The sequence below is a fragment of the Budorcas taxicolor genome, chromosome 14 (assembly GCF_023091745.1).
Source record: "Budorcas taxicolor isolate Tak-1 chromosome 14, Takin1.1, whole genome shotgun sequence".
In the NCBI taxonomy this organism is placed as follows: Eukaryota; Metazoa; Chordata; class Mammalia; order Artiodactyla; family Bovidae; genus Budorcas; species Budorcas taxicolor.
In genome coordinates, this window is record NC_068923.1 from 94,806,563 (window position 1) to 94,830,736 (window position 24,174).

General features: G+C 47.7%; 2 protein-coding genes across 2 annotated transcripts in view; one reads left to right on the forward strand and one right to left on the reverse strand.

Moving 5' to 3' along the window:
* MTBP (MDM2 binding protein) overlaps positions 1-1,893 on the forward strand; it is a 66,692-nt gene extending 64,799 nt beyond the window's left edge. Inside the window, exons 21-22 of the mRNA XM_052651719.1 lie at positions 657-722; positions 1,759-1,893. Of these exons, the coding sequence (XP_052507679.1) occupies positions 657-722; positions 1,759-1,797 (105 nt within the window). The 3' untranslated portion in view covers positions 1,798-1,893. The remainder of the gene's footprint in view (positions 1-656; positions 723-1,758) is intronic.
* A 4,553-nt stretch (positions 1,894-6,446) lies between these two features.
* The window catches only part of SNTB1 (syntrophin beta 1), a 245,812-nt gene continuing 228,084 nt past the window's right edge, over positions 6,447-24,174 (reverse strand). The window contains exons 5-7 of the mRNA XM_052651720.1: positions 17,789-17,985; positions 11,707-11,894; positions 6,447-8,804 (exon numbers count right to left, since the gene is read on the reverse strand). Coding sequence (XP_052507680.1) covers positions 8,712-8,804; positions 11,707-11,894; positions 17,789-17,985 — 478 coding nt within the window. The 3' untranslated portion in view covers positions 6,447-8,711. The remainder of the gene's footprint in view (positions 8,805-11,706; positions 11,895-17,788; positions 17,986-24,174) is intronic.

The following is a 24,174-nucleotide window of genomic DNA, read 5'->3' on the forward strand; positions in this document are numbered from 1 at the left end:
GACCGCTTCGATGGAGCATAACTTGGAAGCGCAGCAGAGGACAGCTTTTTTTGTAAGACAAGTGAATTTTTTGAATTTCATGATTTAGTTTGTTATTACCTTTTTAAAAGTCAGAGATTTCAGGTTTATGTCTGGTGCCATCCCCTCTGTGTCTGGAGTGAAATAGGCAGAAAGAAGAGAGAGGTAAAAGGTGTTTTATCTGAAAAATAAACATGAATCGTATGTCCATCTCCTGAGGAATGGATTAGTGGGCGCACATAGCCGATGATGGAGCAGGAAACAGCAGCCCACTCCAGTGTGCTAGCCGGGAGAGCCCAGGGACAGTGGGGTCTGCTGGGCTGCAGTCCACGGGTTGCAGAATCTGACTCGACTGCACGCCTGAGCACGTGTGCACGGCTGAGGATGGGCGTGGGCCTGGCCGGTGCTCTTGGGTTTAGGAGCTCAGAGCAGCGTGGACTCTGTGCAGACGGGTGTGTTCTGGTTAGAGACCTTCGACCTTCCAGGATGGAGCTACACGATAATCTCTTGCTGTGATTTCTCCCTCTTCACATTGATGATTATAGAATGATTTAGGATCCTGTCAAATTTATTCAATAATGGCTTGTTCTTTGTAATTTAATGTACAGATTTGGAATGCTCTGTTTTGCTATGTTTAGGATCTTAAAACTTCCAGAGGTCTATTTGAAGAAATGAAGAAAACAACAAACAACAATGTCGTACAGGTAAGTGTCCCCTGAAAGTACATCCAGTGACGCTGCTGCTGTGTGTCAGGGCAGCTAGAAGGCTGTAGTATAAGCAGTGAGAATTAGGCAGTGGTCTTTTCAGCTGTGTCCCTGTGACTACTCATTAAAATAGTCAATAATGGACTACGTAAGTAGGGTCTTTAGTAGTATTTAAGAGATTTCTCTGTTAACAAGAGCTTCTAAATGTTCAGAAAGGAAAAGAATAATCCAAAGGGCTGGAAAAATTAATCCATTTTGATTAGCTGTTTTCAAAGCTTGGTTTAATTCTATTTTTAGTGATCCTTTAAAAACATACTTTCAAATAAAAGTGAGAAAATAGAGCAGTCTCTTCATTTTGCCCAGTGAGAACACCACCATTGTATTCTGCAACATAAAAAAGTTAACCAAAAAGTGTTCTTTAGCAAGAAAATAAAATTTTTTTTCTATTTAAAAATTCATGATATAATATGTAAATAAATACATATGCAAAGAAACACATAAAATTAAAAAAAAAAATTTTAAAAGAAAATCCTTGGGATCTTTATTCAGGCTGAGAAGTAAAACATTTCAGGAACTCTGGAAGCCCCAAAGAGTCTCTTCCCCACCATGTCCTGCTCTGTCACCTCTGGAGGTGAATGCTGTCTTGATTTTTTGTGTGTGATAGTTCAATTTTCTAAACTGCAGTTGATGTGCACTGTTTCATGGGCCGCAGGTGTGCCGTGCACCGGCTCCCGGGCTTCGGAGGCTGTGCGCCGCGCGCTCGGCCCCCTGAAATGCTGGCTGGGCCCCCTGCGTGCGCAGCGCGCCCCCTGTGGCTGGTTTTATGCCCTGCAGTCTGCGCTCTACTCCTCGTGGCGGCCTCTCCCCCTTCCCCCTCCCCACGAGGAAAGGGTATTTTTAAGATAAAATGTATTTTTAAAGAGTCTGATGTTATTTTTTGTCTTAAATTTTCTACCATGCTCTTTTGAACGATGCATTTTTCTATCGCCTTTGTTTTCAAAAGAATGGGCCATAATCATGTTTTTTCTCCCCATAGGTGATTGAGTGGGTGTTAGAAAAAGCAAGCAAGAAATAACACAGAATCATTCCCTTTGGATGATTGTAGATTGGATGGATCTATTATATACCACTTCCTTCTTTAGTTTGAAAATTACACATTTCAAACTTTATTCAAAGAATTAATGTTCTATTTCTAAGGAATTTCATAAATACCCTGTATTTATATAGTTTTGAAGTTGCTCAGTTAATGTAATTTTAGTTTGTATACTTATAGTTTTACTATATTTTAATTTTTAACAATATTTTTATGTATGTTTAAAAATTTTACTCTTGGTTATTTAATTCTTTCAATAAATAGAAAAAGATATTTACTTCTTGGTAAGTGTCTCTGTTGTTAGGTGTGTTTAAACTGCTGAGTCTCGAGTAGGACATTGCCAGTGGCTTTTCTCGTGTGTTACAACAGCGTGATTTATTGGACAACCCTTGTCTTAGAAAATATTGGCAAAAAATTCATATACTTAGTCATGTTCCCTTACCCCTGGCCTGGAGCCACCACTGTTGGAGCTATTTATATTTATTTGGGATGAAAAAAAGAGCAAAAATTGTGAAAATAAGACATAGTGAAAATGACTTAATGACCTACTCCCAGAAAAAAAAATTTTCCCATGACAGTAAATTTGGAAAATGTGGAAAATACTAAGGAGAATGGAAAAAAATTCCAATACTGTTCTGTTTACAGGTATTTAATATTTTTAAACATTATATTTATTTTCAAAATTGCAGTCATATGTGTGTTTATGTATGTGTATTTGCATGTGATATGTATGTATATTAATTTATAGCCTGCTTTTCACTTAATGTGATGTAACAATATGATTAAAATGATTTTTATATCATGTCAGTAATAGCTGCATGATTCAAGTGGATCAGTTTATTTAACCAGTCCTGCATCGTTGGACATAAGAGTTCAACATTTCCTTGTTGTAAATGAAACTTAAATGAATATTTCTGGTACATCACTGATTTTTCCTTAGTATAGCTTTTTCAGAGTGGAATCTGTGGGTGTCTGAGTGTACTGCTTTAACTTAACTTCAGTGCTGTGCTCACACTTAATCACTTTTGTGAATGTCCCATAAAAATACTGGAAATGGCAACCCACTCCAGTGTTCTTGCCTGGAGAATCCCAGGGACAGAGGAGCCTGGAGGGCTGCCGTCTACGGGGTCGCGAGAGTCGGGCACAAGTTGGCGACCGGACCGCCACCACCGCCATAACGATGCTTCCGAGCAAAAAGTGACTTAAGATGCTTGAGACAAATGTGAAAGCAGGCAACAGGAGCGGCCTAAGAGGCCCAGAGGCCCCAGGCCCATTCCTGGCACAGACTGAGCTCACGGGAGGGGCTGCAGGCCGGCCGGAGTCCAGCAGCGCGAGCCGTGCGCCAGTGTCCAGGAGAGGAGCCTGCCGGCCGGGCCTGTCTGTCTGTAGGACACCTGTGCGCGGGGCCTCGAAAGGCGGACCCGGGGGAGAATAGAGCAGAGCGCAGGCCCCGGCTGTTCTGACGCTAACTCCCGTGCTGGGGATAATGCCCAAAACTCCCACTCCCTGTGAGTGGAAAAAGGGAGCCAGGGCTGGACTAGCTCAGCCTGTTCCACAGTGATGGGACGCTGGGAAAACTGTTGCGCACATCACCTGGAAAAGAGGAGTTGGCTTCCTTGTGGCTCAGACGGTAAAGAATCTGCTTGCAGTGCAGGAGACCCGGGTTCAATTCCTGGGTGGGCAAGATTCCCTAGAGGAGGGCGTGGCGACCCACTCCAGCGTTCCTGCCTGGAGAATCCATGGACAGAGGAGCCTGGCGGGCTACAGCCCACGGGGTCGCAAAGAGTCAGACGCGGCTGAGTGGCTAAGCACACACACAACCTGGAAAAGAGAAGTTGTGCCAAGTGAATTCAGGGACCTAATTAAGGGTAGTTCCAACCAGAATGTTAGAAGCGTCAGTGAGCCGTTTGCTCATTTGGCTGAAAACAGTAAAGGCACAGGACAAGATACATGAACTACAGGAGGGAATGTTCAGCTTCCTAGCAGAACTTTGCAGAGATACAGAAGACTTGGAACATTCTGGATTGGAAAATAAAATGTTTTCCCACTTCATCTCCAGTGGCAAAAGGTTGTCCAAGTAAGTAACAGTCTCAAGATCAAACCAAAGGTGCAGTGACAAACGCTTCATTAAAATCTTAGAAATACTTTAACCGTTTCAGCAAGACAAAAGGACTTCTATGAATCTACGGGTGTTGCCCCGCAGCACTCTGACAGCCGAAGAGGCCCTGTCTGGTGGGAGTGGTTTTCATCTGACAGACTGGACTGTGACTTTGGATACACAGAAAGCCCACAAGTCTTACTTTACTGGCTTCACATATTATGAAATTCGCCGCTTGCTACATAATCTAGTAGGTTCAGTATATCTGCGAAGTTGTGTAATCGTCATCACCGTCTAATTCCCTCACATTTCCGTCACCGCGGTAGAAATCCCGTGTCTACGAGCAGTCATTTCTGTCACCCCAGGCAGGCGCCCGTCTCCTCTCTGTTCTCTGGATTTGCCTGTGCTGGACGTTGGACGGCCAGGGACTGGTACAGTGTGTGGTCTTCTGTGTCCGGCTTCTGCTTGTTTAGGCTCAGACTCTGGACTGCAGCCCACCAGGCTCCTCTGTCCATGGCGTTTTCCAGGCAAGGACACTCGAGTGGGTTGCCATTCCCTCCTCCAGGGGGTCTTCCTGACCCAGGGATGGAACCCACATCTCGTCACTGCCAGGCGGATTCTCTGCAGGAGGTGTTCCGGGCTCACCGTGTTGTAGCATGAGTCAGCATGTCAACTGTATGAACCTGTCAGTTTATCCGTTCATCTGTCGATGGGCACTGGGCTGATCCCCGTCTTGGCTGTCGTGAATAATGCTACTGAGGACATTTGTGCACAAGTTTTGGCACAAATATTTCCCATTATCTTGGGTATACGCCTAGGGGTGGAACTGCTGGACTGTATGCTAACTCCGTTTAACTTTTGAGAAAATGGCAGACTGGTTTCCACAGCAGCTATACCATTTGCCTTTTCCATCAGCAGCTCCAATTTTTCCACCTCCTTGCTAATTCTTGTTAGCATTTGTCTTTTGACAGATGATAGGAAATGCGAGGTAATATCTCATAGTGGCTTTGACTTGCATTTCCCTGATAAGTAATGTTGAGCATCTTTTCATGCACTTACTGGCCAGTTGGATATTGTCTTTCGGGGATATGTCTACCAAATGCTTTCTTAAGGACTTTTCAGTGGGATTATTCCTCTTTTTATTGTTGAATTGTAAGAGTTCCTTATAGTTTCGGGATCCTAGTCCTTTATCTGTGATTTACACATATTTCCTCCGGTTTTCAAATAGTAAAAGACTTCCCAACCCCAGCCTGCTGTTTTTATTACAAGTAACTTGAACACAAACCAGGTTCTGGTACTAAAGAGAATTTGAGTATTTGGAGCTTGGTGTATAGATAAAATCCCTTGAAAATCTAGTTAAAATGAGAGTTGAAAGCCGAGCCCCAGGTGAAGACCCAACAGGAAACTGTACACACAGAAACAGCAGGTGGCACCCCGCTGCCCACCTTGGCACCTTTCCAGGCCAGTCTTGGAGGAAGAGGCGAGCAAGGCTTGTCTTTGTGCGCCCGTGTCCCTCTGTGGCTATTAAGGAAAGCACCGGCCAGCCCGCCATATGCAGAGGTGAGTATTTATTTAATTCGTATGTAAAGTTTACAGGGTAGCCACAGTGCTATAAACATAGGCACATTTTATAAACTCATGGCATATTCACAAAGTATGTCCTCACCCCAGTCCACTCAAGATAGAATAATATCTGTAAAACGGGCCAGAAAGGCCCCACTCATTAATTGTAGAGGACCCCTGCCCATTAAGACCGTTCCTTCTGACTTCAGCCAAGCAGGGTCAGCGAGCTTTTGGACAAAGCAACGTGCATTTTTTCAGCATTTCAGTGCATCAGTTGATAGTTCAATGCCTCTGGCTGAATGGTTTCTAAAATAGATGTATAGTTTCGTTTCTCCTGCCTAGTCAAGGAAGAAAAAGAAACTTGATGTCTGTGTTCCTGTTGGTTTTCTTTAAATTCCCATGGGATGGTTTAGAGATACGTCACCACACCAAAGGGCTCACCTAATTACTCTAACAACTGGGCAGCTTCCCTCAAAGTCTAAGACATCATTCGTTGGAGTTGGTTTGCACCTAAGAGAACAGACATTGTGAATTTAATAATTCATCAATTCAAATACGAGACAGTTGATCACAGAGGGAACTGGACAAAAACAAATCCCCCAAAATGACTCAGTTGATTCGCTCTCCGCACCCAGGTATGATCCAGATGTGAGTTTGTGTTATTCACGTCATTCATAACGCACATTGAGACGATTAAAATCTACAGTGTGGAGTAAGAACTTGTTGAATTCAGATTGAAGGAGAAAAAAATGAATATTTGAATTAATTCATCATAGCCACTCTGATATGATACAATTTAATTTTGAGGAAGGAAAATGATTTATATACACAGTTCTTAGTAAAATTTTCTATTTCTTGCTAATATTTTAATTCAGAAAATGCATTGATTTTATTCAAATATATTTTTCTAAAATATAAATATTTAAATTAAACTTTCATAAATGCAGAGAATGTAGTTTCTTTTGCACCCCACCCAGATATTAATCAGTCTAAAACTCAAGTGATGAAGAAATAGTATTTGTAATTATGATCATTTTAATGTGTCTATAAATATATAATAGGATCTTTGCAACTTAATCATGAGTAATTAACTCACACTGCATGTAGTATGGAGCACCTTAGATTACATATTATTGAACTATTGGCACTGATTTCTGTATTTTCATGTTATTTACAATACACAAGTATAGTTCTCTTGTAAAACAACTTTCCAGTGATTTTGAAAATATACCATGAAAGAGTGCATTACAATTTACAGATGCATCAAAGCTTTCCTACAACATTGAGGCTGGGACTTCACTCTTCAGCATTTTAAAATAGGAAACAAAATCAGTGTTAAAGCTGTTTTCCAAAGTGATTGTTTTGTTGTGTGTGTGTGTGTTTGAACACTAGTTTCATAAGATGTCTTAGAAAGTAGCTCTGTAGATGTGTAAGGAATGACATAGGAGCATCCCTATGTGTTGGGATCATTTCCCCTGCAGAACTGCAGTGTGCAGTAAAGTCTTTGAAGAGGGCTGCAACCATGAACTCTAACATTTTTTAATGCAGTATATAACAAGCAGCTTTTTATTACTAACCCTTTTATTTCCCTCTACACAAAATACCATTCAATCAATACCCTTTGGAACTTGAATTAATGTTACTTGTATTACCCTGGGGAAACACCTATCTAAAATAAAATGCTGATCTACAGTAAAACTCCATAAACACAGGTATCTGAGTGAATAAAATCACTTTTAAATCTTTCTGCATAGCTCTCTGAAAAGACACACATACCTAACCTGGAACATTTGTCTCTGTAAACTACAGAGGAGAGAAGTGTTGCAGATACAGAAATTCTAGAGCTAATTTTCAAGATTTGAGGCAAGTGACCCTAAAATCAAATAATAGGTTGTTTTCAGTGAATGTGTTCTGAAAGATAAAAGCAAAAGTGTTAATATATTGACTGTGCTGTCTGGTACCTCGCTGGTGGCTCAGATGGTAAAGCGCCTGCCTACAGTGCTGGAGACCTGGGTTCGATCCCTGGGTCGGGAAGCTCCTCTAGAGAAGGAGATGGCACCCCACTCCAGTACTCTTGTCTGGAAAATCCCATGGACGGAGGAGCCTGGTAGGCTACAGTCCACGGGGTCGCAAAGAGTCGGACACGACTGAGCGACTTCACGATGCTGTCTGAAAATATTCTTGTAGAAAAATATCAGGTCATTATATTATTTCCCTGGAATTCCAAAAGAGCTGCGAGTGCTATTCATGGGTTTGGTTATAACACTGGCTCTCTATGTAAAACCCAGTATTAAACAGAATCATATCAGGCTCTATTACTTGCTTGAAAATGCATGCATATGGCACAGGCAGAAATAAGGGCCCATACATTGCTCAGCACTTCCACTGAAAACCACAAAATGGGTATAATTAGTTACCCCCATGAATAATTATGTAGATATCTCAAATGGCAATCTTTCTTAAAAAATCCATAACTTGCTTTCTATAAATAAAGCTCTAAGTCATGGCTCTAAAATAGCAGGCCTTGGTATGAGTGCAGTCCCAGAATTAATTCTTTCACACAAACCACTCTTCAGCAAAGCTTTGCAATTTAAGCAGTCTACTCTGGCTCAGAATCTACTGGCTTACAGCTCAGATAAATATCTGATGTGTTAATCCCCGCTCATCATATGCTCATGAGAACACTGCAGAATCCTCCTACATCATTGAAAGGTAATTCATTAAGAAAAAGTAAGCCGTTTCATCCTTAAATGAAAGGTGGGTTTCTATTTGAGTCCTTTCCTTACCAGTGGAAGTCAACTCAGAAGTAGGAAGTGGGGTGCAGTAAAACGAGGGGTCCTTACTCCTGGGGTGGGGAGGGGGGAGGTGGAAAGCGTCCTTTTCTCATCTGTTCAGCCCTGGCTCAGCAGGTGAGCCAGCTGCCTAGAAGCGATGGCTAAGAGCTGCGCATGCTGTCTCAGTGGCGTGTCCTTGACTGTCATTATCTAAGAGCTGTGCTGCGCACTTCCAATCAGCCTCACCTCTCTACCCTTTTACTGTGCTAGAAAACCAGTTTCGTTCTGACAGTCCTTCCGGTGTTTTCTGAGGGTACCCTTCATAGTGCAGGAACTGACAAGCCGGGCCCTGCTGCGCGGGACTCGGGTCTGCAGCTGACACGCTGCATCGGGTGGTCGGACGCGACGCTGTTCTGGGGGCAGCGAAGCCTCCTTTGCTCAGAGGTAATCTGCCCCTCTGCTCAGGCCACCAACCCCAGTCTTGTAATCTTAGCTGACAGGAAGGAATGGATGATGAAAACAATCGGCTTGGGGCAGGCGTGCAGGTCCAGTTGCTGGAATTTAAAAAGAAGAGAACATGGAAGATTGTGAATGAGTGCTTGACACAAAGCAGTGATTTACACATCAAACAGATCCAAGCAGTTCCTGCTTTCAAGTGTTAACTGGAGCAACTGTGTTTTTAAATCCTTGCCCCCCCAATGAGATTAAAAAAAAACAACTCTTTGAACTTACTCCTTACATCTCATCTACCTAATTTCCCAAAATAAGTTCTGTGAAATTTATACATACCAACAGCGCGCATGTCAGTGCTGCCCTTCTTGGCTGTCTAGCCTCTTATTTTTGGCGCCGCGATTATTCATGTTGGATTAGGTGCAGCACGAGGCGGTGCTACGTGTCCCAGCAGATTTGAGTCCCGGTTCTAACACTTAAGGTGTGTACATAACCTCGGACAAGGTATTTGAAATATTCTCAGTCCAACCTAACTTACAGGGTAGACTATTAAAATGAGATACTGCAGGTGAAAATCCCTCGCAAGCCGGAAAGTACAGAAGCAGCCGCATCCTCGCAGCTCGCGGCGTGAACGCACCTAGAGCACCGTCTGCGGAGGCCCCTTCTGAAGGCTGGTTTTCCCCGCGTCCCTACAGAGCCGAACAGGCTGAGTTTTCAGCGCCTGACCTAGTTCAAGAGCGCTGTGTTGCTCCTGATTCTTTTTCTTTTTAAATCTCGTTTTTGATTTTCCGTTTTATTGAAGCATCGTTGACTACCCTGTTGTTAATTCCTGCTGACAGCAAAGTGATCCAGCTATGCACGTGCATACCTTCTTCTGTTAATGTTCTCTCCTAAGACGGCTTATCACAGGATGTTTCTGTAACGGGGGATAACTGTTTTCAGTGCTGTGTGAGTGTCTGCTGGGCCTCAGTGTGGATCAGCCGTGAGCACACCGACAGCCCCTCCCCACTGCAGCTGGCTGGGCCGCGCCTTCCAGCGACTCTCCGTTCATCCCCCTTACCCCCAGCTCTATTCTGGTGCTGGAGAATAACAACGTGACCACAGTAACATCCGGCAAAGTCAAGTTGTACTTAGCATGAACCAGGCACTGACTGTGTGAAGACTTTCCATACGTTATCTTAGTTAAATCTCACAGAATCCCTCTGGGATAGCTACTGTTACTATCTCTATGTCTTAAGTGCAAAACTAAGATTTGGTGAAGCTATAAAACCTTCTAAGACCATACAGCTTACAGTAAAGAGAAAGCATGAGCTCAGATGCAGGCCTGTCTGATGCCAGGCCCTGGGCCCTCTTGTTTTTTGGTGGCACTGGGTGTGTCCTGCAGCCCTGCGTTCGTGCGCTCAGCTCTCCTCTAGTTTGCAGTGAGCGGGGGCTCCTCTTTTTTCAGAGCACGGGCTCTGGAGCAAGTGGGCTTAGTCACCATGGGGCATGTGGGATCTCAGTTTCCAGGCCAGGGATCGAACCCGTGTCCTCTGCATTGCAGGCGGATTCTTAGCCACTGGGCCGCCAGGGAAATCCACTGCACCAGCATATTTGCTTTTACTAACACAGAACTAACTTTTCAAACTGACCTTAAAATGACTGCCTGCAGTCCCTGTGTTTCATGGACGGGGAGACTCAGAGCCAAAGAAATAAAGGGACTTGCCCAGGACACGTGAGGAGTTAGTTCCAGACTCAGGAAGACAGCAGGGGTCTCTTGACCCTAAGTTCATCGCTGCTTCTGCTTGTCTCTGCTCCCTTCCCTAGCACCTGCCTCTGGGGGCTGCTCAGCTAGATCCTGGGGACGGTGTGTCTGAAACTGATTCTCAGACTAACATATCGACAGCAGAAAAATCAGTCCTTCCTAAGTCTTTTCAAGTCAGGCTGCAATTACAGGCAGAAAGGCCGAAATTTAGACATTCTTCCTCACTGGCAAAAAGCCTTGAATTTTCCAGCCATGGATAAAAGCAGGAGTCTCCTGCGGCTCTGGCACTTCAGGCAGATTCTTTACCCCTGAGCCACCAGGGCAGCCCTGGGGGAGGGCAGGGTTATGCAGGCCTAGTAGCTGAGTGACAGTGACTGGATCTTATTTTTAGAGATTTATCCCTGCATTTCATATACCCCCCCCCCACCCCAATCCAGGTTATCAAGAATGAGTCAACAGATATTTGTGACTAGGAAGGACCTAGACAGAGACCGGCTTTTTTGCAGCTCTACATTCCACAGCTTAAATGAGATGCTATGTCTTCCTGAGAACACCCGTGCTAGATGGGGAAGAATGTGTGACCTCCACCCTCCAGAGGAACTGGAGCACTGTATTGTCTCAATACGGTAGTCGGTAGCGATCGCAGGAAATCATGAGTTTAAGCACATGGGCCATCTGCAATGATAGAAGGAAGTATAAAGGTCGCCCGGACTGACAATTCGCTGCCTTTGCTGGATGCCCCCTGACAGGAGCTCACAGTTCTGGGTCCTTGTCTGGTCCTCTCTCCGCGTGGGGGAGCTGACCAGCATTGCTGGGTTTCCTGGCTGCCCCTTCCCCTCTGGGCTCTTTACCTTCTCCACTCCTGAGACCTCAGAGACCACGGGCAGGACCGGTATTTTACATCCATGTATCCCTGACACCTCGCACAACGCCCAGTTTAGATCAGATGCTTTTAAACAATGAATGGTACATTTTGATGCTGGTGGGGCCTCTCTGAGAAGAATTTAATGCTGACTATATAAACAATCCTTTCCTTTGATTCAAATATTTCTGTTATATTCAAATGAGACCAAAGGAAAGGACTTAAAAAATTGGATGCCATCACTATTTTTCAAGGATCCATTAAGACACGAACCTGTAAGTATTTTGTTAATAATCAAATACTAGATAAGTATAAAGCAGTATTATGTTTGCAAGCCAGTATGGGTGAGTTGCGTAAGGAAATACATGAAATCACACTGTCCAAAGCAAAGTGCACTTACAAGCTCTCCGTCTTTGCCTCCAAAATCTAAATACAGCATCCTGATTCCATCATCTGAAGACATTTTCAGCTTTTCATAGGGAGCCTGCATGATTGTCTTGAAGGCACCCTCCTGTGGTTCAGTGGTAATCGAAAATCCGTTCTCGTAATGTATGGTCAGTCGGCACTCCTGGTTTCTGTAGGTGCAAGCTGGGAGCGGCAGAGAGGAAGGGTGAGTGATGGGCAGTGGAGTCCGGCCCTTCGCCCCGGCTCTAACCTAGTCTCCCCACCCCCAGGCCCAGCCACAAAGCTGCTTCCTAAAGGTAGAAATTAATAATGTGCATGAAGTATTCTCCTTAGACTGATTATGACATTGTCACTTAACTTGTCCCGTGAAATGAAGGGAAATAAACAGAAGGAAATTCCTTTTGCTGAGATTTACTACATTTTATCTGGGCTCTAGCCCTAATAAAAAAACCATGTGATATATATCTAGGGAGACAGGTGTTCCAATGACCTTGTCTGAAGCTGGAAAAAACCTGACATTGAAAAAACCATTTATTTGGCTGCACTGGGTCTTAGCTGTGGCACAAGGGATCGTCTCTATAGTCAGAGGACTTCTCTCTGTTCTGGCATGTGGACTCAGTTGCCCCCAGGGATGTGGGGTCTTCGTTCCCCAACCGGGGATGGAACCCGAGTCCTCTGCGTTGGAAGGCAGGTTCTTAGCCACTGAACCACCAGAGAAGTCCCTGACATTTTTGATTTAGAGTAACCTACCTCTGACCATTGTCTTCATCATCATCACACACACACACACACACACACACACACACAATCCATAAATGAATCAATCATCAATTACTGAAGCACCTCTCACCTGATGAAAGAAGCAATCACTCCCCCAATGACGTTACCCAAGTCAACAAAAACACATGTAAGAAGCCAGGAGTGAGCTGTTAAGAAACAACCCGAGATTTAATTTTAAAAAGTCAAAGCTCCTTTTATAAACAAAGGCGAGCTTTTTGAATTTCCTGATGATCTGATCATCGTGGGTCCTGGAGAAGCGGCTGCTGCAGATCGCGGTGCGATAGGGCAGCTTCTACGAAGGAGCCGCGTCCCCTGCTGCCCAGGGTGCAGTCAGCCTCGGTTGCCGTCCGCAGGTGCCCCCAATTCCAGAGAACAAAAGGAAAACCTTTCCATCAGGTGAGGCGCCAGCACTTATCTGTGGTCCACGCTGCGTTTAGGAAAAGAGACCAGCCCTTTCCGATTATGAGCAGCAGGCCTGCCTCCGGATTCCAAGTTTCTGTTCAGAAGACCTGTGAGTGTTAAAAAGCCTTCACCAAAGAGTTCTGGAGGGAATTCCCTGCCAGTCTGATGGTTAGCACTGCAGTCAGGCCCAGGGTTCGATTCTTGATTGGGGAACTAAGATCCCTCAAAAGGCACAGCCCCCAAAAGTAAAGCAGAGAGTTCTGGGGAAGGTGATCAACAAGCAGATTGGATTTTTTTTTTTTGCCTTACGTAACACCACGTTTAGCAGCCCCTGGTAACTCAACTGGCTCTGGCCTTCATATACATCTGAGAGCTCTTTAGGGAAACCAAGACACCTTCTTTCTGAGGGAGGCGTAAAGATAAGGCAGTATTGATTACACCATCGCCAACTCAGCTTCTGGGCCGCAGTTCCGCCCTGCCGCACTCGCGAAGCTTGGTGCGAGAGGAGGGAAGAGCAGAGCTCAGAGTGGGCGCGTCCCAGCGCGGTGGTTCCGACAGTCCCAGCGCGGTGGTTCCGACAGTCCCAGCGCGGTGGTTCCGACAGTCCCAGCGCGGTGGTTCCGACAGTCCCAGCGCGGTGGTTCCGGCGCAGGACCCAGCGCTTCCCTCCCGGCGTGCCCCGCCCCGCCGGGCGCGCCACGCGGAGGGCGGGACGGGGTCCCGGCAGAGAGCCGCTCGCGGCACAGTGGGGAGGGACGCACAGGCTGTCTCTCTGCTCTCTGAACGGGCAGGCGTCTAACTGGTTGAATTCTGTACTCCTTCCTTCCAAGGGCCGCAGCCATCTTCCACCGCGTAGCTACGGGCTGGCATTTCCCGAAGCCGCCTCCGCCCGCGGCCGGGAGTCCGGGGCAGAGGCCCTCGGCGACCCCCGCATTATCCTCTCGGGGGCCTGGCCCTCCACCGCCCGCCTGGTCCACGGACGACCACCCCGCAACACGGAGGCGGCGCAGCTGGGGCGATGGCTTCCCAGCCTTCTGTTTGTCTCACCGGAGTGTGACTGCTTCACGTTGCATTATTTCTGCTGCGCGATAAACTGGACCAGTTATACATACGCGTGCCCCTGCCTCTTAGACCTTCCCCCGACCCCCAAACCCCATCCCACCCCCCCAGGCCACTGCGCGGCACGGAGCGGAGCTCCCCGGCTCGTGTCCGCGCCCCCTCCCCGGGCTGTGGGCACACGGACGTTCTCCACGTGCGTGTCCGTCCCTGCCCTGCGCGCGGGCTCATCTATACACGGCTTCCTGCCTTGAATCTTCATTTCTGACACTGTTTAACGCTGCAGAATGTGGGCAAGTGGGCTCTAAACATGGTTTTCCCTTTTCCTCTATCTTTGAACTTTGAAGCTACGCCACTGGATGGTCTAATTAACTGATCGTGATTCCTTTTCATTCAAATTGACCTAACGTGGTATTTGTGGCCTTTAGGTAATGGAATCGGTTATGTGAAGGCGCTCTGAATCTACACAGGATAAATTGAACGCATTATCAAGCTAACTGACGCTCTGATGAAAACGCCAGCCCCCCTCCCAGCTCCCTGCAGGCGTCTTTGCATCTGAAACTGGGCTGCAGTCATTTCTATAACTCTTCTCTCCCACCACTTGGCCGGCTAGCTCACTCGGCACAATGCTTTGTCGTTTTCCTTGGGCTGGTCGATCAACAGGCTCATTGTTTTTCTGTCAGAGTAGATTTCAGCTTATAGAGAGAAGAATTTTATGAAACGTGTACTGTAAACTAACCCTTTGGCCACTTTATTCTTTCCTAGAACACTCCTGATTGTTGCTAGGAGTCTGGACTGCTCTGCTATCATTCATACAACTTCAGGAAATTTCGTTTTCAGGTGACTTGAGCCTTTACCAACTCTCAGGTTCAAAACTCTCGTTTTGCTCGCCATACAGAATATGTGTCAAAAATGAAACCTTCAGTGACACATCAAGAAACATTTTCAGAAATGCTGGAAAATATCGGGAGTGCTAACCATCTTCAGGGTAACTTTTTCAAGCAACTTTATTCACTTATTTCCAGCTGTGCTGAGTCTTCGCTGCCCTGCAGGCTTTTCTCCAGTTGCTTCTCCCCCTGGCCGCGTGGGGGCTTCTCACCGCGGGGCGTCTCTTGTTGCCGAGCACAGGCTCGAGGGCACCTGGGCCTCGGCGGGTGCAGCCCGGGGCTCAGGACTGTGGCCCCTGGACTCCAGGGCGCGGCTGAGGAGCTGCAGTGGATGGGCCCAGTTGCTCCTTGGCATATGGACTCTTCCAGGACCAGGGATCGAACTCGTGTCTCCTGCACTGGCAGGTAGATTCTTCACCACTGAGCCGCCAGGGAGGCCCCAGGACAGGCTTTAAAAGGCGTGATCATCGCAGAGCTGCTGCAGTAGGAATTCTACAAAACGTCTGGTTTCCTGTTTCACAGACGAGGGGACATGGGGACCTGCTACAGGGCGATGTGTGTCCCAGCTTTATTTCCTTTTAAGTTCCTCTCACACGCTACTAAAGTAATGCTCAAAAGTCTCCAAGCCAGGCTTCAATGATACGTGAACTGTGAACTTCCAGATGTTCAAGCTGGTTTTAGAAAAGGCAGAAGAACCAGAGATCAAATTGCCAACATCCCCTGGATCATGGAAAAAGCAAGAGAGTTCCAGAAAAACATCTATTTCTGCTTGGTTGACTATGCCAAAGCCTTTGACTGTGTGGATCACAATAAACTGTGAAAATTATGAAAGAGATGGGAATACCAGACCACTTGACCGGCCTCTTGAGAAATCTGTATGCAGGTCAGGAAGCAACAGTTAAAACCAGACATGGAACAACAGACTGGTTCCAAATTGGGAAAGAAGTATGTCAAGGCTGTATATTGTCACCCTGCTTATTTAACTTCTATGCAGAGTACATCATGAGAAACACTGGACTGGAAGAAGCACAAGCTGGAATCAAGATTGCCGGGAGAAATGTCAATCACCTCAGATATGCAGATGACACCACCCTTATGGCAAAAAGTGAAAAGGAGCTAAAAAGCCTCTTGATGAAAGTGAAAGAAAAGAGTCAAAAAGTTGGCTTAAAGCTCAACATTCAGAAAACAAAGATCATGGCATCTGGTCCCATCACTTCATGGGAAATAGATGGGAAAACAGTGGAAACAGTGTCAGACTTTATTTTTTGGGCTCCAAAATCACTGCAGACGGTGACTGCAGCCATGAAATTAAAAGACACTTACTCCTTGGAAGGAAAGCTATGACCAACCTAGTAGCATATTCGAAAGCAGAGACATTACTTTGCCGACTAAGGTCCGTCTAGTCAAGGCTATGGTTTTTCCTGTGGTCATGTATGGATATAAGAGTTGCACTATAAAGAAAGCTGAGCACCAAAGAATTGATGCTGGAGAAGACTCTTGTGAGTACCTTGGATTGCAAGGAGATCCAGCCAGTCCATCCTAAAGGAGACCAGTCCTGGGTGTTCATTGGAAGGACTGATGCTGAGGCTGAAACTTCAATACTTTGGCCACCTGATGCAAAGATCATTTGAAAAGACCCTGATGCTGGGAAAGATTGAGGGCAGGAGGAGAAGGGGACGACAGAGGATGAGATGGTTGGATGGTATCACCGACTCAATGGTCATGAGTTTGGGTAAACTCTGGGAGTTGGTGATGGACAGGGAGGCCTGGCGTGCTGCGGTCCACGGGGTCGCACAGAGTCGAGCGACTGGACTGGACTGAAAGTCTTACTTATTCAGCTGTGTGTCTTTGGCTTCACTGGACCCTCTTTGCTGCGTGCAGGCCTTCTCTAGTCATGAGAGTGGGGGCTGCTCTCCAGCTTGGGTGACGGGCGTCCCCTGTAGGGCTTCTCTTGTGGGGTGCAGGCTACAGGGCTCGCAGGCTTCTGAAGTTGCAGCTCACGGGCCCTGGAGCATGTGGGTTCAGTAGCTGTGGCACTCTGGCTTATCTGCTTGACAGCATGTGGGATCTTCCCAGCACAGGGTTCAAACCCGTGTCTCCTGCATTGGCAGGTGGATTCTCACCCCTGTACCACCAGGAAAGTCCACCATGTGGCCCATTTTCTAGAATACTCTAGGGTGCGGAGGAAGCACTGCTCACAGAGTGGTCCACGGACTGGCAGCATCAGGACCGCCTGCGACCTCACTAGATGCAAATTCTCAGGCCCCAGCCCAGAACGCTGAGCCAGAATCTCCAGGGATGAGCATCTGAGTCTTCTGGGGGTAAAAGTATAAACTCTGCTGTCGTTTCAGTGTGACTGAAGTCTGGAAGCACTATACATAAGAGGTCTTGTGGGAAAATCCTAGTCATGTAGGGCAGAGCGACACCATGGGGCTTTTGACCGTGCTGGAAATGTTCTGGACATGCACTGTTCAACGTGGCAGAAATGAGAGCTGACTAGCCAAGTTACGCACTTCTCTGCAGGAAGATGAAATAAGAGTTTTCATAGTCAAACCTCTAGGTTGCATTTCAGCAGAGCATTACTAAATGTACTAGTAACGTTCAGTAAAAATCACTCATGAAGGTCCCTTTAATCTCCCATAACGTGCAGTTCTCTCCCATGTCCCAAGAAGTCTGGCATCACTGTCCTTTTTTAGGCTTAAAAAAAAAGTGTTTAATTAATTATTTTTTTCGGCTGAGCTGGGTGTTCACGGCTACTCTTGGGCTTTCTCTAGGCCCCATTTTAGTAGGGCGTTACTAGTGCCTCAATTCAGAAGAATTTGAAGTTTATCTCCTCTGGAATTTAAGTAAGTACCCCAGAAGGAGCCCGTAATGGAACCTGTGCTGAGGCCGCGATGCCGGGGAGGGCGCCTCTCCCCAGAAGGCTGTGGCGTCCCCAGCCCGGGCGCGCACCTGTGCTGATCTCCGCAGTGAGCTCCGCCGAGTCGTGGCACCCCTGCACTATGCTCCGTGTCCAGTGTGAGAGGTCCCTGCTGACCTCGGCCCTGAAGAGGTGCGTTTCGATCCCCTGCTGGGTGCCAGTTCGCGTTGCAAAACACAGATCCACACCGGCCTGGGGTGATCCTTTTCCTGGACCGGAGTGGACCAGCCTGTTGGGAAGAAGAGAGAAATGATCAAAACGGAAGCCACTGTATCCACCTGATACGGCACTTGAGAAAGCTCCAGCTGGCGATTTGCGTGAATCACTCTCACTCTTCTGGTCTGGAACCCGCAGACCCAGGGCGCCCTCGTGTCACGATGGCTTTCTGCCCCTTCTCACGCAGCTCCTCACCAGTGGTAGAGGGAATGGGTACAGTGGCTGGAAAATGGGCATCCACTGGGCTATGCAGACACTCAGACAGGAAAGGAAGGTGCGGAAAGGACTGAGAGAGCAGTTTTAAATAGTGTGCAACCCCCCGCCCCCGCCCCGCCACTGCCGTTGCATACACGTGACCCAGGGCAAGCACAGCTGAGAAAGGAAATCTGTTGCTTTCTGAGCTGGATTTAGCGCCCCATCCCCCACCCCCACCCCACATACCACTCTCCTTGCGCTCTGGAGCATCTGGCTGCAGAGAATGCACTTCCGGGTGTGCACTTCTCATGCACTCAGCCTCCAAATGCAAGCTGACAACCATGGGACTCAGCTAAAGCAGCAGCAATCTGTGTGTCTGTGTAAAGCTTGAAAAAGAGGGCTTCCTGGTGGTCCAGCGGTTAAGAATCCACCTTGCAGTGCATGGGACACCAATTCGATCCGTAGTCCAGGAAGATCCCATATGCCTCGGGGCACTGAACCTTGGAGGCCTAGAGCGTGTCCTCCACGAGAGAAGCCCCACAGCAGGAGCGTGAGCGCGGCAAGGAGACAGCAGCTCCCACTCGCTGCAACTAGAGCGCGCCCCAGAGCAGCAGCGGAGCCCCAGCACAGCCAAAATAAAAATGAGCCGTTGAATAAAAACTTTTGAAAAAGCCTGAAGCAGCACAGTGATGCTGAACTTCTTCAAAGATGGAACAGAAGTGCACTTCACGGGAGATTAAAGTGATTTTCAAGAGTGATTTTCACTGGACACACTGGCTCTGGAACACACATCCAGCATAAAACGTGACTCCCACGGTCCATGCTTTCTAACAGGCCAGGGCAAGCAAGGAAGCTCGGGTGCCGCCTTCTACAAGGGCTGGCCCCTCCTCTTCACTCGCCCCGTTTAAGCACTCGGATCTCTTATGCTTGCTCCTTCTCCTCCATGTCCAACCGCCTTTTGGGAGAGACTCTCGTGTCATTGATTTGCAGGAGAGCATGAGTACAACGTGGGAAATGTTCCTCGTCTCCAGGATATTGGCATCTTCAGCCTTTTCTTTCAATACAGAAAGAAACAGCTCATTGGTTGCTAGTGGAATTCCAGGTGTTATTCACTTGGTGGATGGGAGAGTTACTTACTTAGGCAAAGGGCTTGTTGCCTCTAGATTAAAAGTTGTACAGAAGAAATCCAAAAGCTTATTTTCTCTTGCAAGTTTAGATACTGTAGACCAAAATTATCAGTGAAATAAAACCTACTGTAGCCCACTGAATTCCTAGTGACAAGCTCCTGTAACTCTGAGGAGCTCTCTTACTTACACAGTTGAAATTCGGTGGGAGGGGTGGTTTGCAATGCTGACTGGAAGAAAAAGGTTAATTGAAAAAGGCTTTTGATTATACAGTTCTTTGAAGATAGAGAAACAGAGGATAACAAGTGTTGGCAAGAAAGTGGAGAAAGGGGAATCCTTGCACACTGTTTGTGTTTATGTAAATTCGTGCAGCCACTGCGGAAAAGAGCATGGAGGTCCCTCAAAATATTAAACAGCACTACCAAAGGGTCCAGCAATGCCACGTCTGAGAATATATCTAAAGGAAGCAAAATCAATATCTGAAAGAAATATCTGCGCCCCCAAGTTCACCCCAGCACTATTTACAATCACCAAGCCACCGGAGCAACCTGAGTGCCCTTCTGTGGACGAATCAATGAGGAAGACATGATGCGTACGTTCATAACGCAGTGTTATTCTGCCTTAAACAAAAAAAGAAGTTCTGCCGTCTGCAACCTTATGGGTGAATCTGAAAGCATTATGCCAACTGAAGTAAGCCAGACAGAGAAAGAGATTCTGTACGCCATCACTTATGTGAAATCTTGAAAAAAAAACAACAGTCAAGCTTACTGAAGCAGAGAGCAGAATTGTTACTGACGAGGGCTCTCCGCCTTCGCCAGCCAGGAGAAATTCAGTTGGCAAGGATTCAGGCACGGCTCTACTGGGGTCCTCGCTGCCGCCGCGGGGAGCGAGCGGAAAGAGGTCCCCTTGCTCACTTGCTCCCGAGCGGGTAAACCCTGGCTGGGAGAGGGGACGGCTGCGTCGGAGGCTGCGCGGGTCGTGGCTTCGGCTCGGCCCGCCTCAGTGGCGCCGTGAGCAGCAGCAGCGCGCTCAGTGGCCTGGCTTTCAGCCAGGCTCCCAGTGGTGGCAGTTGGGTTTTTGACCTCTTTGTATATTTGCGGTCCAGAATTTGCCCCAACTGTGCGTGCACACCGCTATGTTCAGTCCCACAGTTTCTTTGCATTTTGTCACTCGAGGAGAATTTTGTCCAGAAGCACCCACTGCCGCTCCCGCAGCGAAGTGCCCAGGTCCCCACCCGCCTTTGAACGACCGCTGCTGAGGCTGGGAGAAATGGGGTCACGCTGGTCAAAGGCTGCAGATTTTTAATTGTGAGGTGAATTTGTTCTGAGGATCTATGAATAGCATGGGGATAATACTGTAGACTTGAAATTTGCTAAAAAATACAATTCGCAAAAAAAAAAAAGGTAATGATGTGAGGTGATGGATGTATTAACTTGATTGCGGTAATCATTTCATAATGGGTACGGACAGGAAATCATCACGGTATACTTTAATTTGCCAGTTTTGCCTCAACAAGAAGGACTATAAGAGAATCTCCCTGCAGCTCGCTGAGAGGAGTCCGGGACGCTATGACGGGGATTCTGCTGACACAGCTCCTCCCCGCCAGCCCCAGGGATTTCACGTGTAGAGACGAGAGTCCAGCAAATCGGAGGAAGGAGAGCGCCGTGTACTGAGTGACTGAGAAGCTGCCCGAGGCTTCATCGTCTGGGGGAGAGTAAATAAAATGACAGCATTTCTCAAAAGTCTAATAGAGAATTTAAAGGGACTGAGGATCCGGTAAAAATTCATTAGGAAGAAGCATGTAGAGAAAACACAAATTCACACTGCTTTCTTAGTTGCTCCGCAGTGTTTTTCTACTCAAAGGTGTTTACATTTCAGTCATTTTAAGAAATCTATCCGGGACTTCCCTGGCCATCCAATGGTGAAGAAAGACTCTGCGCTTCTAAAGCAAGGGGTGCGGGTCCCCTGGTCAGAGAACTAAGATCCCACCTGCTGTGCAGCGAGGTCAAAAAAATAAACAAAGTTAAAAAAACACCACCACCACCTAAAGACGGAAGTAAAATGAATGAAATAAAGAGAAATATATCTAGTGCTTCCTTTTTAAAATCTTAAAATCTGTGTCAGTTGGACGTGGCTGGCAGGCTGCCGGTAAGCTGAACAGGGACGCAGGTTTGGGAGGAATGATCACCTGCATCGGGACCCTCTTCTGCCATTTAAGGTAAACGTTCTAAGAGTCAGCACTTCCTCAAGCAGGCCTGTAAAGGTGGAATGAAGGGTCTGTGTATGGCACCCACTACAGAACCTAGCTCTGGTTTGTGCTCAATAAATCCATCCCTCACCCCTAGCCTCAGTCTCCTTATTTAAAAAATGTAGTTCCTGCCTAGTGTGCATACTGGTAACAAAAGGACACTCCTTCCAGATGAAAATCGAATGAGCTGCGTCAGGTATGGACGCAAGGCGTGTGGGAACACATCCTGAGGATGGGGAACAGACCTAACAAGTTACTTGTAAATGTGTGTGAATGTGGGGAAATGCGCCTGTACTCCCTGAGACTCTTGATAAGCAGGGCTTCCCGGCTGGCTCAGTGGCAAAGAACCCACCTGCCAATGCAGGAAGCACAGGAGACCTGGGTCTGACCCCTGGGTCGGGAAGAGCCCCTGGGGGAGGAAATGGCAGCCCACTCCTCCCTTTTTGCCTGGAAAATCCCATGGACAGAGGAGCCTGGCGGGCTGCAGTCCATGGGGTCGCAGAGTCGGACAGGACTGAGCGACTGAGCATAGGTATGCCATTCAATGGGCCTCCCTGGTGGCTCAGCTGGTAAGGAATCCGCCTGCAGTGCAGGAGACCTGGGTCCCATCCCCGGGTCGGGAAGATCCCCTGGAGGAGGACATGGCAACCCACTCCAATGTTCTGACCTGGAGAATTCCAGGGACTGTACAGTCCATGGGGTGGCAAAGAGTCGGACAGGACTGAACGATTCTAACTTACTTACTTACTATGCAATTCAATGATATAAAACAGAAGCTTGCAAACAAAGCCATTACAATGTCAAGCAATTTTGTGGGTGGTTTTATTTCTACTTATTTTTTAAAAGTTCTTAAAAATTTCTCTAAGCAATATATAGCACAAAATGTAAAGATTAGTTTTACAAGGCGATGGGACTAAAACGAACCCAAATCTTTCACTTTAATGTTTAGAATCAGGACTTCCATGGCACTGAAAAATATATAATTCTGACTCAGTGCAGAATACATGTTTTGATTGTTTAATGTTGGTGGCAAGCCCGTGTCGGAACGAAGTCATCCGCGCCGCCTTGCGTGGTTCCTGTCTTGCTAGTCTAAGCGGTCATGTCTGGCTCCTGTTACCTGACATCCGCAGGCCTAGAAATGGCCTTACTCAGGATGAAGCTAACCGGTCCAGGTGGGGTGACACCTGCACTGTGACCTCATTAACGTGCACCTACTGGCCGCCGGCAGATGAGACGGGAGAGAGCTGAGACCTGCGGGCGGAGGTTTCGGGGTCCTTCTGGGTCCCGGGGTGCCCTGAGGGGCCTTCAAGGAGCCCTCTCCCTCTCCTTCCAACTGAGCATCAGAAACCACTGAGAACAGAGTCTGGAGAAGACAGACTGAGGAACGGGAAGGCGGGAGGAGGCAGGCACGCGCATCTGCAGCGTCTGTGCATCGGCCAGCGGCCCGCGGGGATGGACGCGCTCTCGCGGGGATGGCGCGCTCTCGCGGGGATGGCGCGCTCTCGCGGGGATGGGCGCGCTCTCGCGGGATGGACGCGCTCTCGCGGGGATGGCGCGCTCTCGCGGGGATGGGCGCGCTCTCGCGGGGATGGACGCGCTCTCGCGGGATGGACGCGCTCTCGCGGGGATGGACGCGCTCTCGCGGGATGGACGCGCTCTCGCGGGATGGACGCGCTCTCGCGGGGATGGGCGCGCTCTCCCTCGGGCGGCCAGCGGCTCAAGGGGACCTCCGCGGACCTCGGCCGTCGTGTGAGAGCCACGCTTGGAGCAGATGACTTTCTTCCTGGGATCGAAGGTGAGCTGAGCCTGCAGGGGCTGGAGCCCGCGGGACCTCCTGGGCTTCTCTGTGTGGGAGGTTCACTGCTCAGGTGTTCACGCTGACAGGTCCCGGGTAAAGGAAGGTGTTGGGGGAAGCAGCTTACTACTGACAGCTCAGCAATCTGCTGGTACTCCAGAGCAAGGTGGGTGCCCGTTCTCTGGACTCCATGCATATCACCAATCCACTGCCTCAGAGCAGGGACTTTTTTTTTTTTTTGCTGCACGGTGGGTGGGATCTTAGTCCTCAGACCAGGGATTGAACCTGAGCTCCCTGCGTTGAACATGCAGAGCCTTAACCACTGGACTGCCCCCACCCTACAGCTTCCAGATGACCACCTCACCTCTGATGTCCTTCAAGGTAGCAGGCTTGTCCCATCTCTCGTGGTTTCCCTAGTGTCTAGTATCCCACCTGACTTACGGTCAGAGTTCAACACCTACTGGCTGAGTAACTGCATGGACGCAAGGTTTTCAAGATGTTTTTGAAACGTGAATTCAAGTGGACAATGAAAACTACGCATGCGCACACACACACTTGACCTATTTTGAAATCCTTTGAAATGTGGGGCCACTGAAAAGTTTTTAATGGGCTCTTCACTTGCTGACTGCATTTGGGAACACATTACAGTAACCAGATTCGGGATACTATGTACCGAGTAAATGTCAGCTGGACATTAAGTTTTTAAAAGTCATCACTTGGACATTGGAAAAGGTAGGGCTAAAGATAGAATCTGTTGGCCTGACTTTCCCCATCCTGCTAGGAATGGTCTTTTTATATCCCTCTCAAGATTCTTAACAAACATCTTTCCTGATCTGTAGT